The sequence below is a fragment of the Callorhinus ursinus genome, unplaced genomic scaffold (genome assembly GCF_003265705.2).
Source record: "Callorhinus ursinus isolate GAN/ISIS: 27379988/994484 unplaced genomic scaffold, GSC_fseal_2.0 scaffold5, whole genome shotgun sequence".
Taxonomy (NCBI): Eukaryota; Metazoa; Chordata; class Mammalia; order Carnivora; family Otariidae; genus Callorhinus; species Callorhinus ursinus.
This window is the reverse complement of record NW_027397067.1, coordinates 66,635,538-66,657,843: the sequence shown is the minus strand read 5'-3', so window position 1 is coordinate 66,657,843 and position 22,306 is coordinate 66,635,538. Positions and strand designations below refer to the sequence as shown.

Here is a 22,306-nt window from a genome sequence, read left to right as displayed (position 1 = left end):
TAAAAGGTGAGATTTGGGGCGCCTAGGCGGCTCAGTCGTTAAGCATCTGCCGTCGGCTCAGGTCATGACCCCGGGGTCCTGGGATCGAGCCCCGCATCAGGCTCCCTGCTCAGCGGGAAGCCTGCTTCTCCCTCTCCCTCTCCCCCTGCTTGTGTTCCCTCTCTCGCTGTGTCTCTCTCTGTCAAATAAATAAATAAAATCTTTTAAGAAAATAAAAATAAATAAAAGGTGAGACTTAAGAGAAGCTCAGGAAGGAAAAGAGAGAACTTTCACTTGGAAATTCTAACTGATTTCGTTCTCAAATGCAGAGGTGCCTCAAGGCATGAAATTCTCCCTGGGTTTCAGCTCCAACTTGAAGGAAGATACTATGTCTTCACAAAGGGACTTAGTGATGCCCGGTCCTTCACTGGCCGGAGGTGAAGAAATTTAGATAAGCTACTGGAATAAACTGTTACCAATTCTGTAAGGTCCAGAAAAGAGTCTCTGTATCAATTAGGATTTGTTCAGCTGCATCTAACAATGAAAGCAACACCTACCACTCCCAAATAACTGTGGCTTTAGAAAGATACAGGTTTGTTTTGCTTTCATGTAGAAAAGTCTGGAGATAGTCCCTGCGGGACTGGTTTGGTGACTCCACAAGTAGCAGGGATCTGTGCCCCTTCTATATTTCTGCCCCACTACTTATGGCGGCCTCCATAGTCAAGGTTGCCTCAAGATCCAAGATAACTGATGGAGCTCCAACCATCACATCCACAGTTCAGGGGCGATGAAGGAGGAAGAAAAGGTGCAAAGGGTCTGTCAGCTGAAACAACTCCCTTTAGTGAGATTTCCTGTAAGCCCTACCCACGGAGCTATGCTCACAAAGTTTCTGCTACCCTCAATAGCAAGACACGGACAGACGGACAGACGTGCTGCTTGAGCTCAGCACATTGCTGCCCTCCTACAGCTGGCTTTCTGTTACCAAGAAGGAAGGAGAAAATGGATATTGGGTATGCAGCTAGCAGTTTCTACCCTGCCTGTTTCTTCACAGCCCTAACTTCCAAATGTAAGTTCTATGCCTGACTTAGAAAGAGCTCAGTTAAATGTCTGCATTGTTTTCACTACATCTGGCCAAATGCACCCCAATGTTCATAGCAGCAATGCCCGCAATAGCCAAACTGTGGAAAGAGCCAAGATGCCCTTCAGCAGATGAATGGATAAAGAAGATGTGGTCCATATATACAAGGGAGTATTACTCAGCCATCAGAAAGGATGAATACCCAACTTTTCCATCAACATGGATGGGACTGGAGGAGATTATGCTAAGTGAAATAAGTCAAGCAGAGAAAGTCAGTTATCACATGGTTTCACTTACTTGTGGAACATAAGGAATAGCAGGGAGGACATTAGGAGAAGGAAGGGAAAAATGAAGGGGGGGAAATCGGAGGGAGAGACGAACATTGAGAGACGATGGACTCTGAGAAACAAACTGAGGATTTTAGAGGGGAGGGGGGTGAGGGGATGGGTTAGCCTGGTGATGGGTATTAAAGAGGGCACGTACTGCATGGAGCACTGGGTGTTATACGAAAACAATGAATCATGGAACACTACATCAAAAACTAATGATGTTTTGTATGGTGACTAACATAACATAATAAAATTTTAAAAAATAAAATAAAATAAAATGAAAAAATAAGTGTCTGTATTGTTTCCCGCACTGTGGGTGTGGGGATTCTCACCACAAGAAGTGGCAAGATGAGAAAAGAACATCAAAAAGATCTGGTGTAGCATGAACAAGAATGCTTTTACATTTTCTTACCATCATCAAACGCAGTGCTTCAAGTAAACAGAAGAGACTTCAACCTGCATCCATGATGTTGTGTAAATATTGGGGGGGGCTGTGGTTGAACCCCCGGGGCATGGATGAACCTTAAAAAAATCATCAAGGAATATTCCGACTGGGGGCAGGCTCACCCACCTTAAGTGAATCATTAGGCAGCCCCTCTAGGAAAGCTGAGAGCCAAGGGGCAGGAGGTGGGGGGAAGGGCTTGGAGTTTAGATCGGCTACAAAGGAGCTCGGACATCTTGGAAGCCCCTAGAGCTATTTTCTTGTCTGCGCCCTGGGACCTTTGGGAGACTGAGAGAGGAAATAGATGTATTACTTTGTAATCTATAATAGCACTCAGCGAGCTTTAGTTGTTTGTTACTCAGATAGTAAGTGATCATTCATTTGGATACTATGATATAGAAGACAATACTAGACACTTAAAAAATGTTCCTCTCCCTCCATCCCCAGTAGAGAGCCATCAGCCACCAGCCTGCACGCCCAGACTCCCACAATCCTACAAGATGGACATCATCTTCACCTTATAAGTCATAGAGATTCAGAGTTGTTGAGTAACTCGGTCAAGGTCACACAGCTACTGTCTGCGCTCTGGCTTCATGCCATGATCTCAGCCCCCAAAGCCCGTTTTCTTTCTCCCGCTAAGATTCAGAGAAAAATAAAGTGCTCTTTTCTCAAATGGCCCTTTCTGAATGAGGGAGAGCAGAGACGTGTTATCTCTTGATTTGGGAGGAGCTAGTGCTCACTTAAAGGAAAGCTGAACTTTAGGGGCTGGTCTGGAAACTCCTGGGGGCAGAGGTGGGGGAGGAATTGGGTGTCCTTCCCTTACCAGCTCAGAATGTGCCTCATCCACTGTGCTTGAGAGGATTTTAATGAGTCGGGGAAGGATGGAGCTCAGTCCTTCCTTTTTCCTGAGACACTTGTCACTTGAGAGGCTGAACAACAAATGGGAACATCTTGTTCCAGAGAGAAAAGTGTTTGTGGATCCTCCTCCTTTCATGCACCATAATCATCCTGGCTTTCAAAGCTCTGCTAAATGGGCTTCCAAACTGGGCCGAATCACAATGCCTGTGTGATACTCAAGTGGTAGACAAAATAAGGCCTCCTGCTCCCAAAACAAAGTCCACGCCCTCATCCCAGGACCTGTGATGTTACTTTACAAGGTGAAAGGGTCTCTGTGGATGTGGGTAAGGACCCTGAGATGGGGAGATCTTCCTGGATTACCTGGGTGAGGCCAATGCATCCTTTTTTTTTTTTTTAAAGATTTTTATTTTTTGAGAGAGAGACTATGGTAGAGAGACAGCACGAGAGGGAGGAAGGTCAGAGGGAGAAGCAGACTCCCTGCTGAGCAGGGAGCCCGATGCGACATTCGATCCCGGGACTCCAGGATCATGACCTGAGCTGAAGGCAGTCGCTTAATCAACTGAGCCACCCAGGCACCCCAAGGCCAATGCATCCTTAAAGGCAGGAACTTGTCCAGTTATATTGGGGGGGGGGCTGACTATGGAAGAAAGGTGCAGAGAGAAATAACATTGCTGCTTTGAAGGTGGAGGAAGGAGCCACGAGCCAAGGAATGCAGGCAGCCTCTAGAAGCTGGAGGCAGAGACAGATGTACCCCTAGAGCCTCCAGGAGGGAAGGCAGCTCTACCAACACCTTAATATTTGTTCGGTGAGCTCCGTGGTGGGCTTCTGACCTCTGTGATCAATTCAATCCACAGAGTTTGTTGTAATCGGTTACAGCAGCAATGGGAAACATACACTCAGCAGTATCACTGGCTGGAAAGTGTCTTAGTCCATGTGCCAGAACATTTCTAAAGCCTAAGTCTGATCCTCCTCCCTCATCACTTCTCATATCCAATTAGCCTCCACGTCCTGTTGATTCTGCCCATAGAAATGATGCTTGTGCCACGAGCTGCCAGCCTTTGAAAACCGGCTTCATGCCAGGCACGTGTGAAACCTTTTGCATGCCTCTCCTGTAACCGTCACCATTCTCATCCAATGGTAATAATTCCTTTGTATCAGGTGAGAAAATTGGGACTCACAGGTTCAGCGAACTGCCCAGATAGAAATGACGTAGCTACGATTCAGACTTCCCTGTGCTCTCTGGCAGGTGCCTGGGCAGTGGGGAGGGAACCTCACCCACATACTGGAACCTGGCTCTTCCTCTCCAGCCCCATGGCCTTGGCTCTGGCACGGGTTCTTATCTCCCTCCAGGATTTTAGCCACTGTTTCCTAAGACATCCTCCTACCCCTGGATCTCATCCTCATCAACCCATCATGCGCTATATATCGACAGAATAACTTCTCTAATACACAGAACTGTTCTTTTCAATTCTCTGCTCAAACCCTCCCAGGGGACCCCATTTTGTGCTGCATAAAGTTCAACTTCTTAACATGGCATTCAAAGTCGCTCACAATCTGGCTCTGAGGTCAATCCATCCCTTCAAATGCTCTACAGAACAGATCCGCTAACACGTTAATTCTGCACCCGAATAGGCCATGGACTTTTCATCACCATATATACAAATGCCATTGTATGACAAACAAAGAAAACGTAGATCAGAGATGGAAAGTTATCTGCCTTAGGTCACACAACTTGTGTGAAGCAGTCAATACTAGACTCCAAATTCCCCAGTAGACCACCCTGGAGCTTTAAGAGATAATTTCTGATCCCTCCATTTCCCTCCTCTGCCATCATTACTGAGTGAAACAACCATTTTGTCTTGTGAGGAGGACTATAGTACCTCCAATCTGCTCTCCGCGTGGAATAAAAATCTAATCGTGCCTCTCCACTGCTTAAAAATCCTTTGTCATCCACTGCTTTTAAAACAAAGACCCAAACTCTTAAGGACGTGACCCTTACATGATTTTCCAGCTCCACCTCGGCACCCTCTGTCTCTCACTATAATACCCATCCTCTTTCAGACTCCTTCATGTGCCTCACTCCCTGCCACCTCAGGGCCTTTGCACATGCTATCTTCTCTGTCTGGAGTGCTCTTCTTCCTCTCCATCTTCATTATTCTCCTTCTCCCTCCAGCCATTCCTTCCCCAGAAGGTCCTCCTGACTGCCAGACTGAGTGGGGGCCCTCCATGAGATGCTCTTTCCATTCCCAATACTCTGTCCCTGTTCAGTCTCTCAGTCAGTAATTATCCATGTGTGTGATTATTTCATCAGTGTCTTCTCCCCACCAAACTCTATGCTCCACTAGAGCAGAGACTTACTTTATATGATGGTGTACTTTTGTGTACTCACTGTTGATCACAGCCCCAGGAACAAGGATGGAGCTCAATAATTATCTTTTAAATGAATAAATACCAACTAGCCCCAGCTGTGAAGTCAATCCTGTAATTTCCACATGTGTGTTTTAAGGGAAAGAGCAAGGAAGGTACCAAATGTTTCAACTACTGGAGACACAGAATTGGATAGCCTCCTGTGGGTTGTTTGGTGGTGGTGGTGTTGCTGGTATTGATTTTGTTTTGCTTAGTTTGGAGGAAAGGATTCAGATACTGTGGAAAATAAATAAAACTGCTGTGAAACAGATTTAAGCTGAAAGAAAAACTCCAATCTGTCAAATGAATAAATTTAGTCTTTTTTGAGACCATTAAGTAGGGACTTGTGGCAACTTCTTGGGAAATGGGTTGTTTGCTTTTTAATTTTTGAAATTTTTAATCTGTGATATCTTTAGGGCCAGGGCTGCAAAATTAGGCCTAGAACATTATTTTATTTATTTCTTTACATGCAGGACAGGCCATAAGTGATAACCTATGTATAGAACAGCAGACATAGCTGATTCTAAAATTATCCTTGCTTGCCACTTCTTCTCACACATTTCTTATGATGCCATCTGATCTGAAAGTGTTTCAAATACTTCTGCTAAAGGCTTTTCAGTGTTCGGACATCTTTTGGCACCAAAGCCAAGTTGATGAATTCTATTTAACTTTGAAGGATTTTTCAATTTTTAGCTTTTTTTTTTTTTTGGTGATTTTGAACAATGTACATTATTTTGTCAAAAGTTAACATCATTTTACTGTCCAAAATCTAGCAGAAAGTATAATACCTTATTTCCAATTCTAACCTAAAATAATGGTGTTCTTTTCCTTTGGAATAACACCACTGACGTACGTTGTCCTTTCTCTTAAACCTCATCCGTGAAACCCATCCCTTGCTCAGTGCTCTTCTCGGATGCCCCATAATTTGAAGATAAAACCAGACCTTGAGGAGCCACCAGAATGTAAAATCCACGGAGAAGGGGCTAGGTTTGTCTTGTCTCTCCTGCATCCCTCTGTCCAGCACATAAGAGACAATAAATATTTTTAAATGAACACACTTAAATCTATATTTATTTATTGAATTTTCTGTATTAAAAATAATACATATTTATTTCAGAAGTTCTAGGAAAAATAGAAAAACAAGAAGAAAAAAAAAAGATACCACTACCTAAAGATACTCACTATTCACCTTTTGGCATATTCCCCCAGGCTTTATCTATGCATGTATACATGTTTTCTTTTTATATCATGCTGAACATACAGTTTTCTAACTTGTATGTTTTTTTTTTCACTTACAATGTACTCAATGTATGCATTCCATGTCCTCAAGTATTTTTCACTCCACGATTCCTGGTGCCCGTGTGATTCCACAGCAAGAAAAAGCAGTTTATGTAACTAATCCCACCAGGAAACATCACCAATGCCATAAATGCTCCATTTTTCATCACTTCAGGAAAATGGGGCATTATAATTCCTAGGCAGTGAGCACCTAGGGCCAGAATTCAATGAACAACACTAAGTCTAAAATCACACAGCACATGCTTCAATCTTATTTCGATCAACCAGGAATATTCCAGAATGACTTTCCATGGGGAAGTAAATATCCTTCATTTCAGAAGAGTTACATATGTGCAAGATAATCTAAAGAAAACAGTAGCCCAGGTGCTTCTGGTGTTGAGAGGGGATCCCCAAACCAGCCTCCTCAATACTGCCAAATGGCCCCTCATGCTTGGAAGAAGAAATGGTTGCCATATTTATTTGTGTATGAGGCCAAACACTCTAATTCCTTTGTTTCCTTATTTTAACTGAGAACACCAGCTGCTCACTTCCACTCCCTGCTTTAGATGGGGTGGCAGATCTAGACAGTGTAGAAAATCAAAGGTTTTCTTTTAAAAAAAAAACTTGACCCCACCCGACGAGTACATAGGATATTATTTCTGGGACTGCTTTTGAAAATAATGTGTGCTTGAGAGTCATGATAGTACCTACTACATATGGTGGTAAGACTAAGTGCTGAATAGTGCCAAGGATGGTCATTCATAGCATTGTCTGTGGGAACACCATATTTGGTGGGGCTTATATATCTGGCTAAAGAGAATTCCTACTGGTATCATGGAGGTACACCCCCCCAATACACATACACAAAATAATATTTCATATTTATAAAATTCCCACTTAGAAATTGCCATAGAGCATAAATCCAAGTGGATTTCTCCAGAACTCATTACTTCTATTGAACATGTTCTATATGTGTTGACTTTGATGGGAAACCAGCAACATCTCATCTCCAGATGGGAATTTCAACAACAAAGTATTTTAGGTAATAAAAAGTTTTCTCCAAGCCAGTTTCACAGCCTGAATATGTGAATGTGTTCTATAAACTGTAAGGATTAAACAAGGTTAAGATAGATGGGACAAGTTGAATGTCTAGTAATTTGCTAAAAATGCTTTCAGTTTATTTGCTGTAAAATTTTTATTTAAAAGAAAGCACTTCCAATAAATCTCAGACCCAGAATTAGACCTCTAAGAATAAAACTAATTAATAAAGAAAACATTCACCTAAGTCAATCTGAGGTCACCATTGATTACTCTGAGGCAAAGGAGTCATCATGTCATCCTGTCCATTGGCGAAAACATGGCTTAAAGCTTGTGAGTGTGAAAGGTGGTGGCAGGGGTTGGAGCAGGGAGGGGAGGCTCCTTTCCCCTTTCCTCCAAGAAGAGCTGATCTGTCCTTAGACAGAGGGACTGGTTCTTGGGCCCTTTGTGTTCCTCCTCTTAGCACCCAACACAGTGCCTACACAGAGCATCTGCTCTTCCATATTAGAGATGAGGAAGAAGAGAGGATTAGTGGGAACGGGAGGGGCCCGGTCCTCCATGATTCTCTAGGAGCCCCGGACGATCTTTTGGCTAATGGCTCCAGGCAAGGTATAGATGAAGAGGACCAGGAAGATGATGAGGATGATCAGAATGAAACCGATGATGATGTATTTTTTGTAATTCTTCCAGATGAGGTGGTATAGGCATTTGAAGGGGCTCACAAACCAGGAGAAGGAGGTGTCTGGGCGGCTGCAAGGGAAGCAAGAGAAAAATCAGGAAAGGGGCCATGATGTCAACACATGGGATTCTCCAGACCTCAGGAAGTATTTCTGACTCCCGCTTCCTAGACGTCCACAAGGAGATGCCTGGGAATGGGAGAAGTCCATGTTGCCTTGAAGCAGGAGCAATCCAACATTCTGGGTGATGATTCCTGCATCATTTTAAAGCTTGGTCTGGAGAAGGTCTGACTCCATCTGTCCAGCCCTGATCAGCTCCCCAAACCCCACCTCTTCCATGAGGCCCTCCTTGACCACCGTGGTCCATAAAGATCCCCCTCCTTCCAAATCCCGTCTCATCTATCACTTGACTTTAGCTCCTTTTTGGACCTAACATATTGGTCTTCTATACTCTGTTAACTATTTTACGACTCTGTGTTCTCCCTAAACAGATTGGAAGCTCTTAGAGGATAGAACTTATGTCTTAGATTTCTTCGATGTTCTTCAAAGTGTTGGGTTGTTGTTGTTTTTTTTTTAAGTAGGTACACGTTGCAGGAGCTCAGCAAATAATTTTTAATTCATGAATAAGTAAGAATCCATTATGTTTCTAACACTATGATAGATGAAAAGTAAGTACAGAGAAGGGACCACTCATCTTGAGACACTGGAGATCTCAGGAAGGATAGGAGAAATACAATTTAAAAGAGTAATTTGTATACATATTTCATATCCACATATACTTACTTTTTAATTGATATGTAACCATGGATTAAATTGAATAGGGCAACACTTCTAGTAATTCTACTTCCGGGAATTTATTTTAAAGCAATAATTTTATAAAAGGGAAATATTTTCATCGTATTCCAATAATGGAAAAAAGTAGAAGTAAATTAAATATCCAATTATGGGGTGGTGACCAAGTCAATTATGGGCACCAAAAGTATGGAATATTCCACAGGCATTACAAAATTCTAATTCTGACCACTATGGCAACAAAGCAAAACTTTGAAGCACAGGATAAATGAAACATTAAGACAATTGTGTATGCCTGATTCAAAAACAAGCAGAAAAAAATTCATGTGGAATTCATATTCACATAAAAAGAGTAGAAAAAACATACAAAATTATTCTAGAAATGCTTGTGTCAGTGTTACAGAAAAGTACCGTCTCCATTTTCCAAACAGTCTATATTGTTTTTAGAATATTTCTCAATTATGGCAATAAAAAGCTACCTGGATTGGACGGCACCTGTTGGCTGCCTCCTTGTGGCTTAGTCCTCCCAGAGGGGCCCTCTAGAGAAATGCCCAGTCCCCTGCTTTGGGGACTACAAAGGGCCTCCCCATGCTCTTACCCCCAACCCCACTCACTTGGGCTTGGCCAGGGGCTCTGGCTCCTTCCGGGCTCTTCCGACAGGATTTTTCTCTGCTTCTTCTGCTGTCACTAAGTGGAACTCAGCTTCAACCTTGCCCTGCACAAAGACAAACGTTTCAATTTCTAGTCACAAAGACCTGCTGGGAGCAATGCCAACCTTCTAGAGGTATCCAGTGTGGGCGAATGCCAGGAAGTATTTTGACTATCCTGCTGCTCTATTTTGAGAAAAAATGTTACCTTTTTGGTTCTGGGAGAAAGCATTTTTACGATGAACAGTAAAATTTCTGAAATGATGTTGCTGTTGAGTTTTGTGAAAGGAGAAGTCCCACCTGTACACATAGACACACATATCCTTGGTTGCCTGTTCTCTTTCGCTTGTATTCGTTCAGTCAATATCTGATTATAGAAACTCAATAGCAGTTAGGAAGGGGACGAATTACCTGAGTGACAGAACCCTTTTGAATCAGCTACCGTCTTTCTTCTCTACCAATGATTCTCCAGAGGAAACTGGTGGGTGGCACCCTACATTTGCCAAATGGCTTTTCTGTCACCCTTCATTGTTTCTGTTGTCTCCACACATTGTTTCAGAATTATCCTCCTCGTCTCGCACTTTCTCTTTCCTTCTCCTTCAATAGAAGCAGCCTTTCTGGTTTGAAAATTGTGTCATGTGCTTCTTCAGAGTGCTGTGCGTTATTATCACTGATGTAAGTCTTCGGTTGTCAAAGGGTGAGACAGGATGGCTGCAAAAGGTAAGGGTCACTCTTTCTTGTTCGTTCAGTCATTCACTACTTTTAGGGACCCTCTGTATGCCAGGTACTGTTCTAGACACTGGGGTCTTAATGATTAAGAAAAATAGGATCCTTGATCTCCTGGAGCTCCAGTTCTTGGTGAAGAAGACCTTCTCTCTGCTTCTTTGGTTTTGTGGATTGAGATTCAAGGTAATAGGAGGGACACAGAACTGGAGGGGGACTAGAGCATCATGGAAATATTTTAGACCCATGATTATCATTTTGGAATTACATGTGGATGGGGCATAACCTGATTTCCTACCCCAGTAAAAGGATTAAAGTTTCTGATGAACCAGTGGGCCTGTGTTAACTTATCTATTCCGCCCCCAACCACCAAAAGCTAGGACTTCTTAGCAGCCAGAATGGATGCTGGCAACCATGAAAATGTACTCATGGGAGAAATTAGAGAGGAGTAGTGTATCTAGAGTGGGGTTGAAACCAGAGACAAGAGGCAGTGGCATGGTTGTCTGAATTAGTAAAGAAATGCAGTGGGCATATTACAAGTGAAGTCATGAGTTCAAATCTAGGGGGTCTCATCCATTCTTTAGACTACAACCCTGGCCCAACTCAGAACACATTACATGTCCTACGATCCAGAAATATTCCTTAAAAACATGTGTGTGTGTGTGTGTGTGTGTATATATATATAGTCTCTCCTTCCTATTGACAAATCTTGGCCCTATAGGTAATGACTTGCATATACAGGTACTCGGGGAATATTTGAAAACCAGGAAAGAAGGAATACAAAGCTTCTGTCCGGTCTAGTCACTCCACTCCACTCCACCTCTATCAACAGTGGAGTCGTAGTACTATTACTCTATAATTGCGATGCTTTATTGAATGCCCACTTTGCCTATGTTCCTTAAATTCATCTATCAAAAACTCACAGCAACAAGCAAGGTAGGTCTCCTTTCCATCGATGGAAAAATGAAGCAGTGGAGGTCAGATAACTTTCCCAAGGTCACACAGGCAATAAGCCAACCAACTAGAACTTGAACTGAGGGCTGTATGAGGCCAAAGCTCATGCTCTTTTCATGATAGTGGGCTGCCTCCCAACTTCTTCATGCGTTTGCCAGATAGTTGGACTAGAAGATTTGCAAGGACCTTCCTAACCCTAACATGAGATGATTGGCTTGTTGTCATCATAATTACCGCTTGAAGGCATTTGTCTTCTTGTGCCTCAGATTCCATACCTGTCAAATGGCCAGATGTGCTTTAAGGCAAATTCTGGCTCTCCTTCTAGGTTTCATGAAAAGCAGGAGACCCTGTAAATCTTGAGGGCTGGAAGAAACCCAAGAGGCCAGCCTACGACTCAAGGGAGAGGGGTTTCCAATACGCAAAAAGGGCTGATTCCCAGAGGTGACCTAAGCTCTACTGGGCAGTATATTTATACACTAGGAGCCTCATCTAAATCCTCTGTGTTTGAAAGAGAGTCAGCTTAAGAGTTGCTAAGCAATTGCTGGGCTCTCGGATGTTTGGAAGAGAGGACAAAAATCAACAGTGGGTAAGTTAGGACCAGAGTAAGGGGATCACAGCTGCCTCTTTGCTGTCCACTGCGTGATAATAAGCTCAGTCACAGTGCTATAGAATTTGCATGGTGCTTCACACATACATCATTCCATTTCAACCTTCTGACAACTGGCAAAGTAGACATTCTTATTCCCATTTTACAGCTGAGGAAACCAAGGCTCGATGATGTTTGCTAACTTGTGTTACAAAACCAGGATTTGCGCCGAGATACTATGACACCAAACCCCATCCCCTGCTGTTAACTGTGCCCAAGAGGCCCTTCTTTGGGGAAGAAAAGAAGCAAGCTATATATTTAACAGTGAGGAAATGCGTTTTTGAAATGTTCAAGAGAAGCTCCATAATCCTTGCCATGGTCCTTATAACATGGCTTTATGATAATGTTTCTGGCTTCCATCTAACGGATGACCTTGGGTAGTTTATTTATTTTTTATTTTTTTTTAAAGATTTTATTTATTTATTTGAGAGAGAGAGAATGAGAGACAGAGAGCACGAGAGGGAAGAGGGTCAGAGGGAGAAGCAGACTCCCCGCTCAGCAGGGAGCCCGATGCGGGACTCGATCCCGGGACTCCAGGATCATGACCTGAGCCGAAGGCAGTCGCCCAACCAACTGAGCCACCCAGGCACCCTGACCTTGGGTAGTTTAAGGATTATTTTCATGTAGCCTAGCATAGCATAAGAGTTGAGTGAATAGGATTTGGTGTAGACAGATCTGCATTTGAAACTGGGCTCTACCACTTACTAGGTATGTGGCTTTGGCTGAGTTACCTGCTTCAGTCTCACTGTCCTGGAGACTTTACTAGCATGTACCCCACAGATTTGCTTTGACAAATAAATGAAATAACATATATACAATGCTCAACCTAGTGCCTGGTAAATAGTAAACTCTTAGAGAGATTATAGTTGCTACCTTCAACACTATTTCATGGATGGAAACACATAATTCGATAGGAAACATCTGCCCATATAGAAAACACCCAGGGAAGACAATGCAAAGAAATGGGAAGCAGAGCATGAGAAATGAATTCCGCCCTAGGCACAGGCATCATTGGTTATTACCATGAAGGGCCTTGCCCCCCACTTCACTGTCCTGCTTGAGTCGCCACAAAGCATTTTTCTGATATCACACAGGCCCCAGGAGGAAAGAGTTTATTGACATATTTTGATAAATACCACACACCATTCTATATCTCTCCACACAGAGTGTTCCCAGTTTTATTTTAATTATCAGTATTCAACCAAGCACCAAGCAGAGGTCTTATGCTAATAATATCCTCCAAATGTAATTTTAAATCAGAGCTAGGAAAGAAAAATGGACGGTTTGAGAGACTATCTATTAACCTAATGACATCTATGGATGGAAGAAAAGGACCAGGAAAGGTCCTGAAAAGACTGGATTTGTTGCACTGAGTGTGTTATTTATGGGCTTCAAACTTCAGTGAGCCCAGAGAGTGGATGCCCTGGGGAGGGGTGCGGGTGCTTTAGGTCAGATATGCCTTCTTCAGTGATAATTATTGCTTATTAAAACAACTCTCATTGGTATAAGGCATTCTCATACATTAATGGTGGGAATGTGTCCTGGCAAAGTCTCTTAGGAAGAGGGACACACACATATACATACACACATATATGCATGCGTACATATAATGTCCATGTAAGTGTGTATATTACCTTATATGGTCATACTCTGGACTGAGACATGCCATTTCTGGGCAGATAAATTAAGGAAATAATTCAAAACACAGAAAAAGCTTAATATGCAAAGCACAGTCATTATTCTGTCAGATTCTCAAATTGTCCTATTGGTCACAATGATAGGTCCCAGGCCCATCTGGTGTTCTATCTGTCCTAGACCTGGAGTCAGCCAAATATGCCTGCCTGGTTCTTTCAGTAGAGATCGGCACTTAGAAACCAGGATCCAGATGCTAGGAGTCTTTTTGCTACTTGGTGATTTTACTTCTAGGTCCTTTCAGTGAATAGAGCTGGAAAAAATATTTTTAAATCCATACGTCCATGGTGGTACTGGGAATAAGGCAAGAGAAAAAAATCTCATTTACCACCACCCTTCGAGGTACCTCTTGTACCAATTCTTGATTCTACAGTGTGGTAATTGATAGAATTAAACATTTATCCTGTCTTTTTTTGTTTTTGAGGAGGTGGTAACTATAATTTACTTCCATTTGTTGAGAGAAATCTCTTCTTAACAGATGAATTCTTACTAATAAATGAAAAAAGAATGACAGATACACAGATAGATGATAGGGATATATAGATGGATGGATGGATAGCTAGATAATAGAAGGATAGATGGATAGAGATGGATGGATGGAAGGAAAGAAGGAATGGGTAAAGAAGGAAGAAAGGATTAGAGAAATCATTTTGCAACACCAATGAAATACTTAATTACAATCATCATTAGGTGAAAGGTGGTGGCAGGACAGGGATTTCCCACAGTGCCAAGGTGTCACCCACTGGTTACTTGCTAATGGCAAAGAGGAAAATGTACTTTTACAATGAAGAGATCTCCTGGTTACCAGCATGATCACGTGAGTAAACACAGCATCACCATTAGTGAGGCCATCTGAAGGCATGTGCCTCCTGGCATAATTCAGTATGAAATAAACAGTACCAGGTCTTAAGTATTCTTAACAAAAATGTTTAACCTGATCCTGATAATGCTGTTATACCTAACTTCTAGTTCAACAAGAAACAACTGGACAAGTGAGGCCAGTTTCATCAAATAGGTAGTGTCATGGGGGAGAAACAGTGGGGGACCGTTCTAAAACAAAATAGACCAAAGAGACAAAATAACCAAAAGCAACATATGAACTATGACTAAATCTTGTTTTGAAAAAAGAAACAGCTATAAAATACATTTTGAGAGTAATAGGGTATCCTTCTTGTAGATGGAGAAATGAATATGGTGTGGGTATCAGATTAGGTGATCATTATTAACTTCTTATATGTGATGATGGCATTGTGGTTATGTACAAGAGTGTCCATATTCTTAGGAGGTGCACGCTGAAGTATTCAGAAATCGTTAAAAAGAAAACCACAGGCCCATGATGGAGTTACTTAGATTAAGGCCCCAATGTCAACAATCCAAGACTTAATACCTACTCTAACTGCAGTCTCCCCCTGTCACACCCAAGAATTTAAACTTTAGTCAGCCAATATGGAATTTAAACCTGGAAATTTACTGATAGACACCCTTTCATTCCTCTCAGGCGGGCACCTTTCCCAAATAATGCATTTTTTGCTAATAAATTCCTTTCTTTATGCCCTCTCTTTGCCTTTAGAAACCTTCCTTTTGTTTAACTTGGGGGAGTTCCCCTTTACTTGGTAGATGGGATGCTGCCCTATTCATGAATTATTTAATAAAGCCAACTGGATCTTCAAATTTACATTTTGTTTTTGTTTTTTAAACAGGGAATAGTGTTGGGATGTCTACAATTTACTCTTAAATGGTTCAGCCAATAAGTATGTGTGCGGGGGGTGGGGGAGATGAGGGACTATATACTCACATATATAGACAAAATCAGTACAGCAAAACAGTAACAAATGTTGAATCTAGGTGGTGGATAAGTGGTTGATCACTGTCCTATTCTTTCAACTTTTCTACACTTTAACTTTTTTTAAATGAATAAATGTTGAGGAAAAACACAATGATTAAACTGGCATTTCTATTTTGAGAATACAAAGAGTTGATAGTAACATTGATAACATAGCGTAGGGGAATGCTCATTAGAACACCAAGCCAAACAAAAAAGGCACTATTTTTAATACGGGATGATCACTACCATGTAAAATTAACCAAAGTCTACATAAATTGGGCACAACCAAAACATTAGCAATAGCTTTCTTTGGGTGGGGCACATGAGGGTGCTATTTCTTTCCTTCTACACTCTCGTGTCTTTTAAATTTCCTATAAAAGTATTTTACCTACTCTGTCTTAAGATAATCTTCACATGAAAATACTTACCCACTCTGCTCCTAGAGATTCTGAGTTTGCCACATACTACTTAGATGATCTGTGTGTCTACCACCTCCTCAGCTAAGCTGTGAACTTCTTGATGCCAGGTATTTGTCTCATTCACTGTTGAACCTTTACTGCCTAGTGTATGAGTGTGTAGCCACAGTAGCTACTGACGAGTGTTTTTCACCCAAAACCAGAAGCACAGAAACCTCCCTTTTAATTTTAGTTTTGATGTTCTTGAGACTTAGCTGGGCTATTTAACTCTCAATTAATGGGATTCACCTGTACAAGAAACTTCTTGATCTTCATCTTCTAAAGTAGTGATTTCTCTAAAGGTTGCTTTTAGTAGGATAACACATATAAAATGCATACTGCAATGTGTCTCATAAAGCACCTGTTCAATACATATTCCTTTTGTCCCAAGGGTACCTGTTCTTTGCTAATCCCACCTGGAGCTGTTTTTCACTGACTATAAGCGTGGCCACATTCCACACTAGGAGCTTTGTGATCCAGATGTCTAAACTGCACTGCCTGGGTGTACAGATAAGCAGCTTTAAAAAAATAAGCCTGGGCACGTGGCAGCGGCAGTAAGCAAATCCCTGCTGGTTGGCTGGTGCCTGGAACAGGACTGTGACCTCCTGAGTGCTGGCTTCGGGGGTGGGGGGTGGGGGAGCTCGGTAGCAGCGGGTGTCCGTACTAGAAAGGCACCTTGGGGGCACCCAGTCCAACCCACTCTTTTTACAGACGTGGAAACTGAGCCTTGGGGATGGCAGGACCTCAGGAGGTGGCCGACCTGACTGAGGTTTTCCACGACGCCACTTGACTCCCGGCTCATGCAACTCACTGCCACCCTGAGAGAAGGCTGCCGGTCTGGCTTCCTAGTTGTGGTTACTGGTTCATTGGAGGGAAGGAGGGTGGACGCGAGGCATCCTGCTGCTGCAGGCCAAACCAGGGAGTTGGGGGCTGCCGGGTGGGTGGGGATGAAGTCAAGTCTCATTTTCCCTCTAGGATGTGTAAGGACAAAACCAAATTAAAAACAAGGAGCTTAACATTTCCTGTGGAAAATAAAGGGAGAGATTTCCCTCTCCTTTTTCTAAGAGCCTTCACTTTAGAAAATGTAATTGGAATTGGAAGCCCTTTCGTTTCTCTTTGAAATATGTATAAATCCTTTGGGATACTAGATAGGCCCTTTGTCTTTAATACCCAAGATCCACCTTTCCCAAAGACCAGGGAGCCATCTCTTTGCAATGGAAACATCCATGACCCCTCTCTCCCAGTTTCTGTGGCTGCGTGGTTCCAAGTTGCCTGTTTGAGGCGGATTCCCTAATTTTTGTGCCCCGCCCCCATATTCTCCCTTAACCAGTCACATAGGATGTCCCCCTTCTAGTTACTCTCCCTGCCAACAACCTCCAATCAGAACGAACCTGAAATCTTCCCTTTTTTTCATTGTAAAGCTTCCCTCCTCCCCCCCCCCCCGCCCCAATCTCTACCAAACCAGAGTGATGGTGGCTGACTCTCTTGTCATAGCCAGCTCTGAATAAACAGCCCGTTCACATTCGGGTAGTCTTCATTTCTTTTCGTGGTTCTAAGCACTTCATGTATATTAACTCATTTACCTGTTAAAACCCTATGAGTTGTGTATGTATTATCAATCCCCATTTTATAGATAATGGAATTTGAGGCACAGAGAGGTTAAGTAACTTGCCTCATGTCACACAGCGAGTCAGGAGAGGACAGGATTCAAACCCAAGCTGTCTGCTTCTACAGTCTTTAGTCTTAACCATTCCGTAATACTTAATGCAATCTAGGAAAACATACTGTCTCAGCCTAAACACCCCTTCATCCCTTCTCCACATGTCCCCAGACAACCTGTCTTCTGGATCCTTGGAGCCTCCCACCATTAAAATCTACCTGTCTTCTCTCTCATTTTTTTGGCACATTGTTCTCTGGTTTCCACTGTGACACTTAGTCTTAAAAAGAAATGTGTGCTGATGTGTTTGTTCTCAAAGACTATTTGTTGAACCCTTCCTAGGTATTCAGTACACTGAAGAAAAAGAGAAGGAAATCATAAAATATCTTTGACGGTAGGGTCCATGTCTTAACTGTTGACTCATGCAATAAAAATTTACTGGGCACATACTATGTGCCAGACACCACCGGAGACACTAAAATTTGAAAAGGAACAGAAAGAGAAAGCACACTGTCTGGACTCAGGCCGCTCACAGCAGAACCATGCTGTATACAGACAATTACAAATCAGTGTCACAAGAACAACGGAGACATAAAGGCAAGCAAGCCTATCCCAGCCTAGGGCATCAGGGAGGCTTCCCAGAGGAGGTGACTGCCGAAAAGAGTCTCAGAATCCTTAAGGAGGAGGAGATTTCGCAGAGAAGAAGGGAATCAAGGCATTCCAGGCAGAAGTACCAGTCTCTAGAAAAGCAGGGGTGTGGGAGGGAACAGGGAGTGGCTGGGGACTAGCTTATGAGGACGGCTGGTGCAGTTTGGGGGGAGGAGGGAAAGATGGAATTGTGAAGACTTGCAGAGTTTACACATGTTGTCTCTGCTAACTTATTCCCCACTTGCTCCACAGTGCATGCTAGTCTGTGTCTGTCTTCACCGTTCCCCCGACAATGCTTTTTAAATATTGAGCTATAATTCCCATACCGTAAAGTTCATCCTTTGAAAGTGCACAATAAAGTAGGTTTTGGTATATTCACGAAGTTGTACAATTAGCAGCACTGTCTAATCCCAGAACATTTTTATCACTCCAAAAAATAGGTCCTGTACTGGTTAGCAGTCACTCCCCATTCCCCGTCCCTCCAGCCCTGGCAACCACCAATCTACGTTCTATGGAGTTGCCTATTCTAGACATTTCCTATCAATGGAATCATATAGTATGTGGTCTTTTGAGACTGGCTTCTTTCACGTGAATGTTTTCAAGGTCCATCCACGCTGGAGCCTGTATCAGCACTTTATTCCTTCTTATGGCTGAATTATATTCCGTTGTATGGATATAACATCTTTTGTTTATCCATTTATCAGTTGATGGACATGGTTTCCACTTCAGGGCTATTATGAACAGTGCTGCTATGAGCCTTTACAACACTACTTTTCTTTCTTTCTTTCTTTCTTTCTTTCTTTCTTTCTTTCTTTCTTTCTCTTTCTTTCTCTCTCTCTCTCTCTCTTTCTTTCTTTCTTTCTTTCTTTCTAAGATTTTACCTATTTATTTGACAGAGACACAGCGAAAGAGGGAGCACAAGCAGGGGGAGTGGGAGAGGAAGAAGCAGGCTTCCCGCTGAGCAGGGAGCCCGATGTGGGGCTTGATCCCAGGACCCTGGGATCGTGACCTGAGCCGAAGGCAGATGCTTAACAACTGAGCCACCCAGACGCCCCTACATTACTTTCCAAAAGGTCACCAGTGACCTCCACGTTGCTAAATCCACCAGACACTTCTCTGCTTCTTATATGACCACTCAGAGGCATCTGACACAGTGACCCAACTGTCCTTCTCAAAAGAGACTCCTCTCTGGGTTTATGTTTCCCAGGCACATTTTTGTCATTTTCTTCCTACAGTTCTGCCTCGTTCTTCTCCTTCTCCAATTGTGACCCTCTCCATCTCATTGTCCACATAAGCAATGAGGGATTACTCTTCCTGTGTGAGTCAGATCCCCTCACCTCCCTGCTGGAGATCATTCAGTGGCTCCCCATTGCTCTGAGGATAAAATCCAAACTCTTCAACATGTGTGTGTCTGTCTTTGATGCTGGACTGTAAGTAAGCTCCATGCTGGCAAAGACCCATGTCTGTTACTACTCCTATTTTATTCCCAGGACCGATCACTTAACAGATGCTTAAGAAATATTTGTTGCATGAAATGAAGAAAGAAATAAGTGACAGAAAATAGTCAACTAGGCTCAAATGAAATAACAGAAGTCTGAACATATTTGGCAAACTCTAAAGGGCTATAGAAGTGTAATAAATGATGACGGCCATTACATAATCATGCATACATAATTACCCTTGACGATTTTATACAAACAGGAATTATATCAAAAGATATGAATTTGGATTTTGGGGCTTGGCAGGCCCCATGTCCCGACCTCCTGCTGCACTCTGGCAACGCTGACCAGTGGGCAGCCAGCCTTCCACACAGGAATGCTTCATGCCTCCGTGCTGTGCTCCTCATGGTTCCTCTACTCGAGGTAGATATCCACCCTCTTCTTCATCTAGAAAATGCCTTTTCAAGAGCCTTTGCTCTTGAAAAACTGATACTCTGCTTGACTCCTCAACATCCTCAGAGAGAATTAGGTCCCTCCCTCCTCTCGTTTCCTTCCCTGTGTCATTTATACATTGACTATTGCATGCACGACTGGACACATCTGTCTCTCTCACTGGACTCTGAGCTGGTTGAGGGCAGAGGCCATGCTGACTTCATTGCTGAATTCACCCATTCATCAATCAGTTCACTGATTGAGCATCTGTTATGTGCTAAGCCCGTGAGGACTGTGGCCTCATTCTCTTGACCCAACCTTACCCATCGGAGGTTCAACTGAAAATGGCAGGAAGAGAAAACCTTCCAGAAAATATAATAAAACTAGATGCCATGGAGTCAAGCTAGGCAGGTGCAAAGGGAATCCTTGCCTCACACACACACTGGGCCCCTACAGCAGTGAGAGAGAACCAGGTGTCACCAGAAGGTTCCAACCAGGTATGCTTTTACCACTAGGCACAGGAGCGGAAGGAAGAACATACTCTCTACCAAGAGGAGGAGGCAGCATGGAAAGGGGTCACCAATGCACTCCCTTCTCTCAACCCTGCTCGTCATGTGGGTTATCTGCCCTCCCTTATGGAGGGGCACTAGGAAGGCTGCAGAACTTCCTTCCCAATATCTGTGAAACGACTAAGCACCCACAGCGTGTGCTACACGGACCAGGCTGGCAATGCGGGGAAAAGGGGAAATGGCTCTCTCTGCTGCCACCCTCTCAAGGAAGTTTTAAAAGTCTGCATCACTTTTAAAATGGACTCCTGCATTTGAGGGCGAGGGGATGAGTTTGTTCCATTCAAACTGTACATTAGTCAAGACTTAATGCATAATTTCAAGAAATGTTGGGAAAAAAATAATGCCAGGGGCATAAATTCAAGCTAAGAGGTTAGAAAGCCACCCCGACATAGCTATTTAATCAAGTATGCTGAAATACAGAAGCTTAATGCATTTATAGTTTTCAAAATTCTTGCCTCTCAGCAGAAACTTTGCCCTAAAGTGTTCCGTGTCACTTCAAGGCACTTGACGTTTACAAAGTGATTCACTTAAAGAGCGTGATGGTCCCTGTCTGCCCCCCAACCCTGTCTCCTACAGCTGCCACTTACTGTGAGTTCCTTGCTTTTAGCAAAAGGCCACCAGCCCCGCACACGCTTTTGCTGGAATATGGAGATCTTGTTCTCCTCGCTTGCATTTTCAAACTTGGTGAGATCGCAGGCTTTGGCAGACTTGGCTGCTCGGGGGAAACTATTGAGGTTCATTTCCAGGGAGCCTGTGAAGAGATGCCCTTGATCGTTATGGAAAGGCTTTAGTACCCATCACCAGGAAATTGTTCACCCACCCATTCATTCATTCATTCATTCATTTACTCACTAGTCATTCAACCAGCACCACATTGGATCACTAGCATGTACTAGGTTTGGGGGATACAAATATTACCAAGACATGTTTGGTGCCCTCAAGGCACCCAATGTAGTAGCAGGTAGAAGACAGGGCACAGCTACAAAATATAAGTTCCAAGCCTCAGTTTCGGGTGTTGTCACTGCTGGACACCTTGTCTACTCCCTGAGTGCTTGGGGATCATGTGCCTGTCCTCTGAGCTTTCCTCTGCCTTAGCGTGGGTCTGCTGAAGAGAACCGCCTCCCCCAACTCACCTCCCTCTGAGTCCACTAAACTCCTCCAGGTAGGGGACTAAGTCTTACTGTCCTTGTAGCTACTGTCCAAGACCTTAGTGGGCTCTCAACAAAGTATTTTCAATGAGTGAATATTATGGAAAATAAGATACTACTATGAGAGTATTTTATCTCTCTCTCTTTAATAACCTTTCCCTACTACAGAATATTTGCTAATTGTGAGCATTTAGAGCATGTACATAAACCAGAAATTCATAGAAAAATATTCCATAATTCCATCCCCCAAAAGTTGATCACTGCTCTACACATTAGTTTTTATCCTATGTTAGTCATTGTTTCTTAGCCTGTCTCTGACTCTCTCTGTCTCTGATACATATAAACATGTATTTTGCATAAAGGGGATTTTTTTCTACATTCTTTTTTCACTTAATACATCCTGTACAGCTATCCAACTCATTAAATATTCAAATATTTTTAATGGCTGTGGGACTATCACTTACTGAGTGCTTACTACGCGTGTTTTCAAATTGTATTTTAAAAGTATTAAATCAAATTATATTTTTATATAAATTATATTAAATACATTACATTAAATTACATTAAATTATAGTAATTGTAATAATCCTATAT

General features: G+C 42.8%; 1 protein-coding gene across 1 annotated transcript in view; it reads right to left on the bottom strand.

The window, feature by feature from the left end:
* Positions 1-7,377: 7,377 nt before the first annotated feature.
* Positions 7,378-22,306, bottom strand: part of FER1L6 (fer-1 like family member 6) — a 114,525-nt gene continuing 99,596 nt past the window's right edge. Inside the window, exons 38-40 of the mRNA XM_073893182.1 lie at positions 21,152-21,315; positions 9,492-9,592; positions 7,378-8,158 (exon numbers count right to left, since the gene is read on the bottom strand). Of these exons, the coding sequence (XP_073749283.1) occupies positions 7,975-8,158; positions 9,492-9,592; positions 21,152-21,315 (449 nt within the window). The 3' untranslated portion in view covers positions 7,378-7,974. The remainder of the gene's footprint in view (positions 8,159-9,491; positions 9,593-21,151; positions 21,316-22,306) is intronic.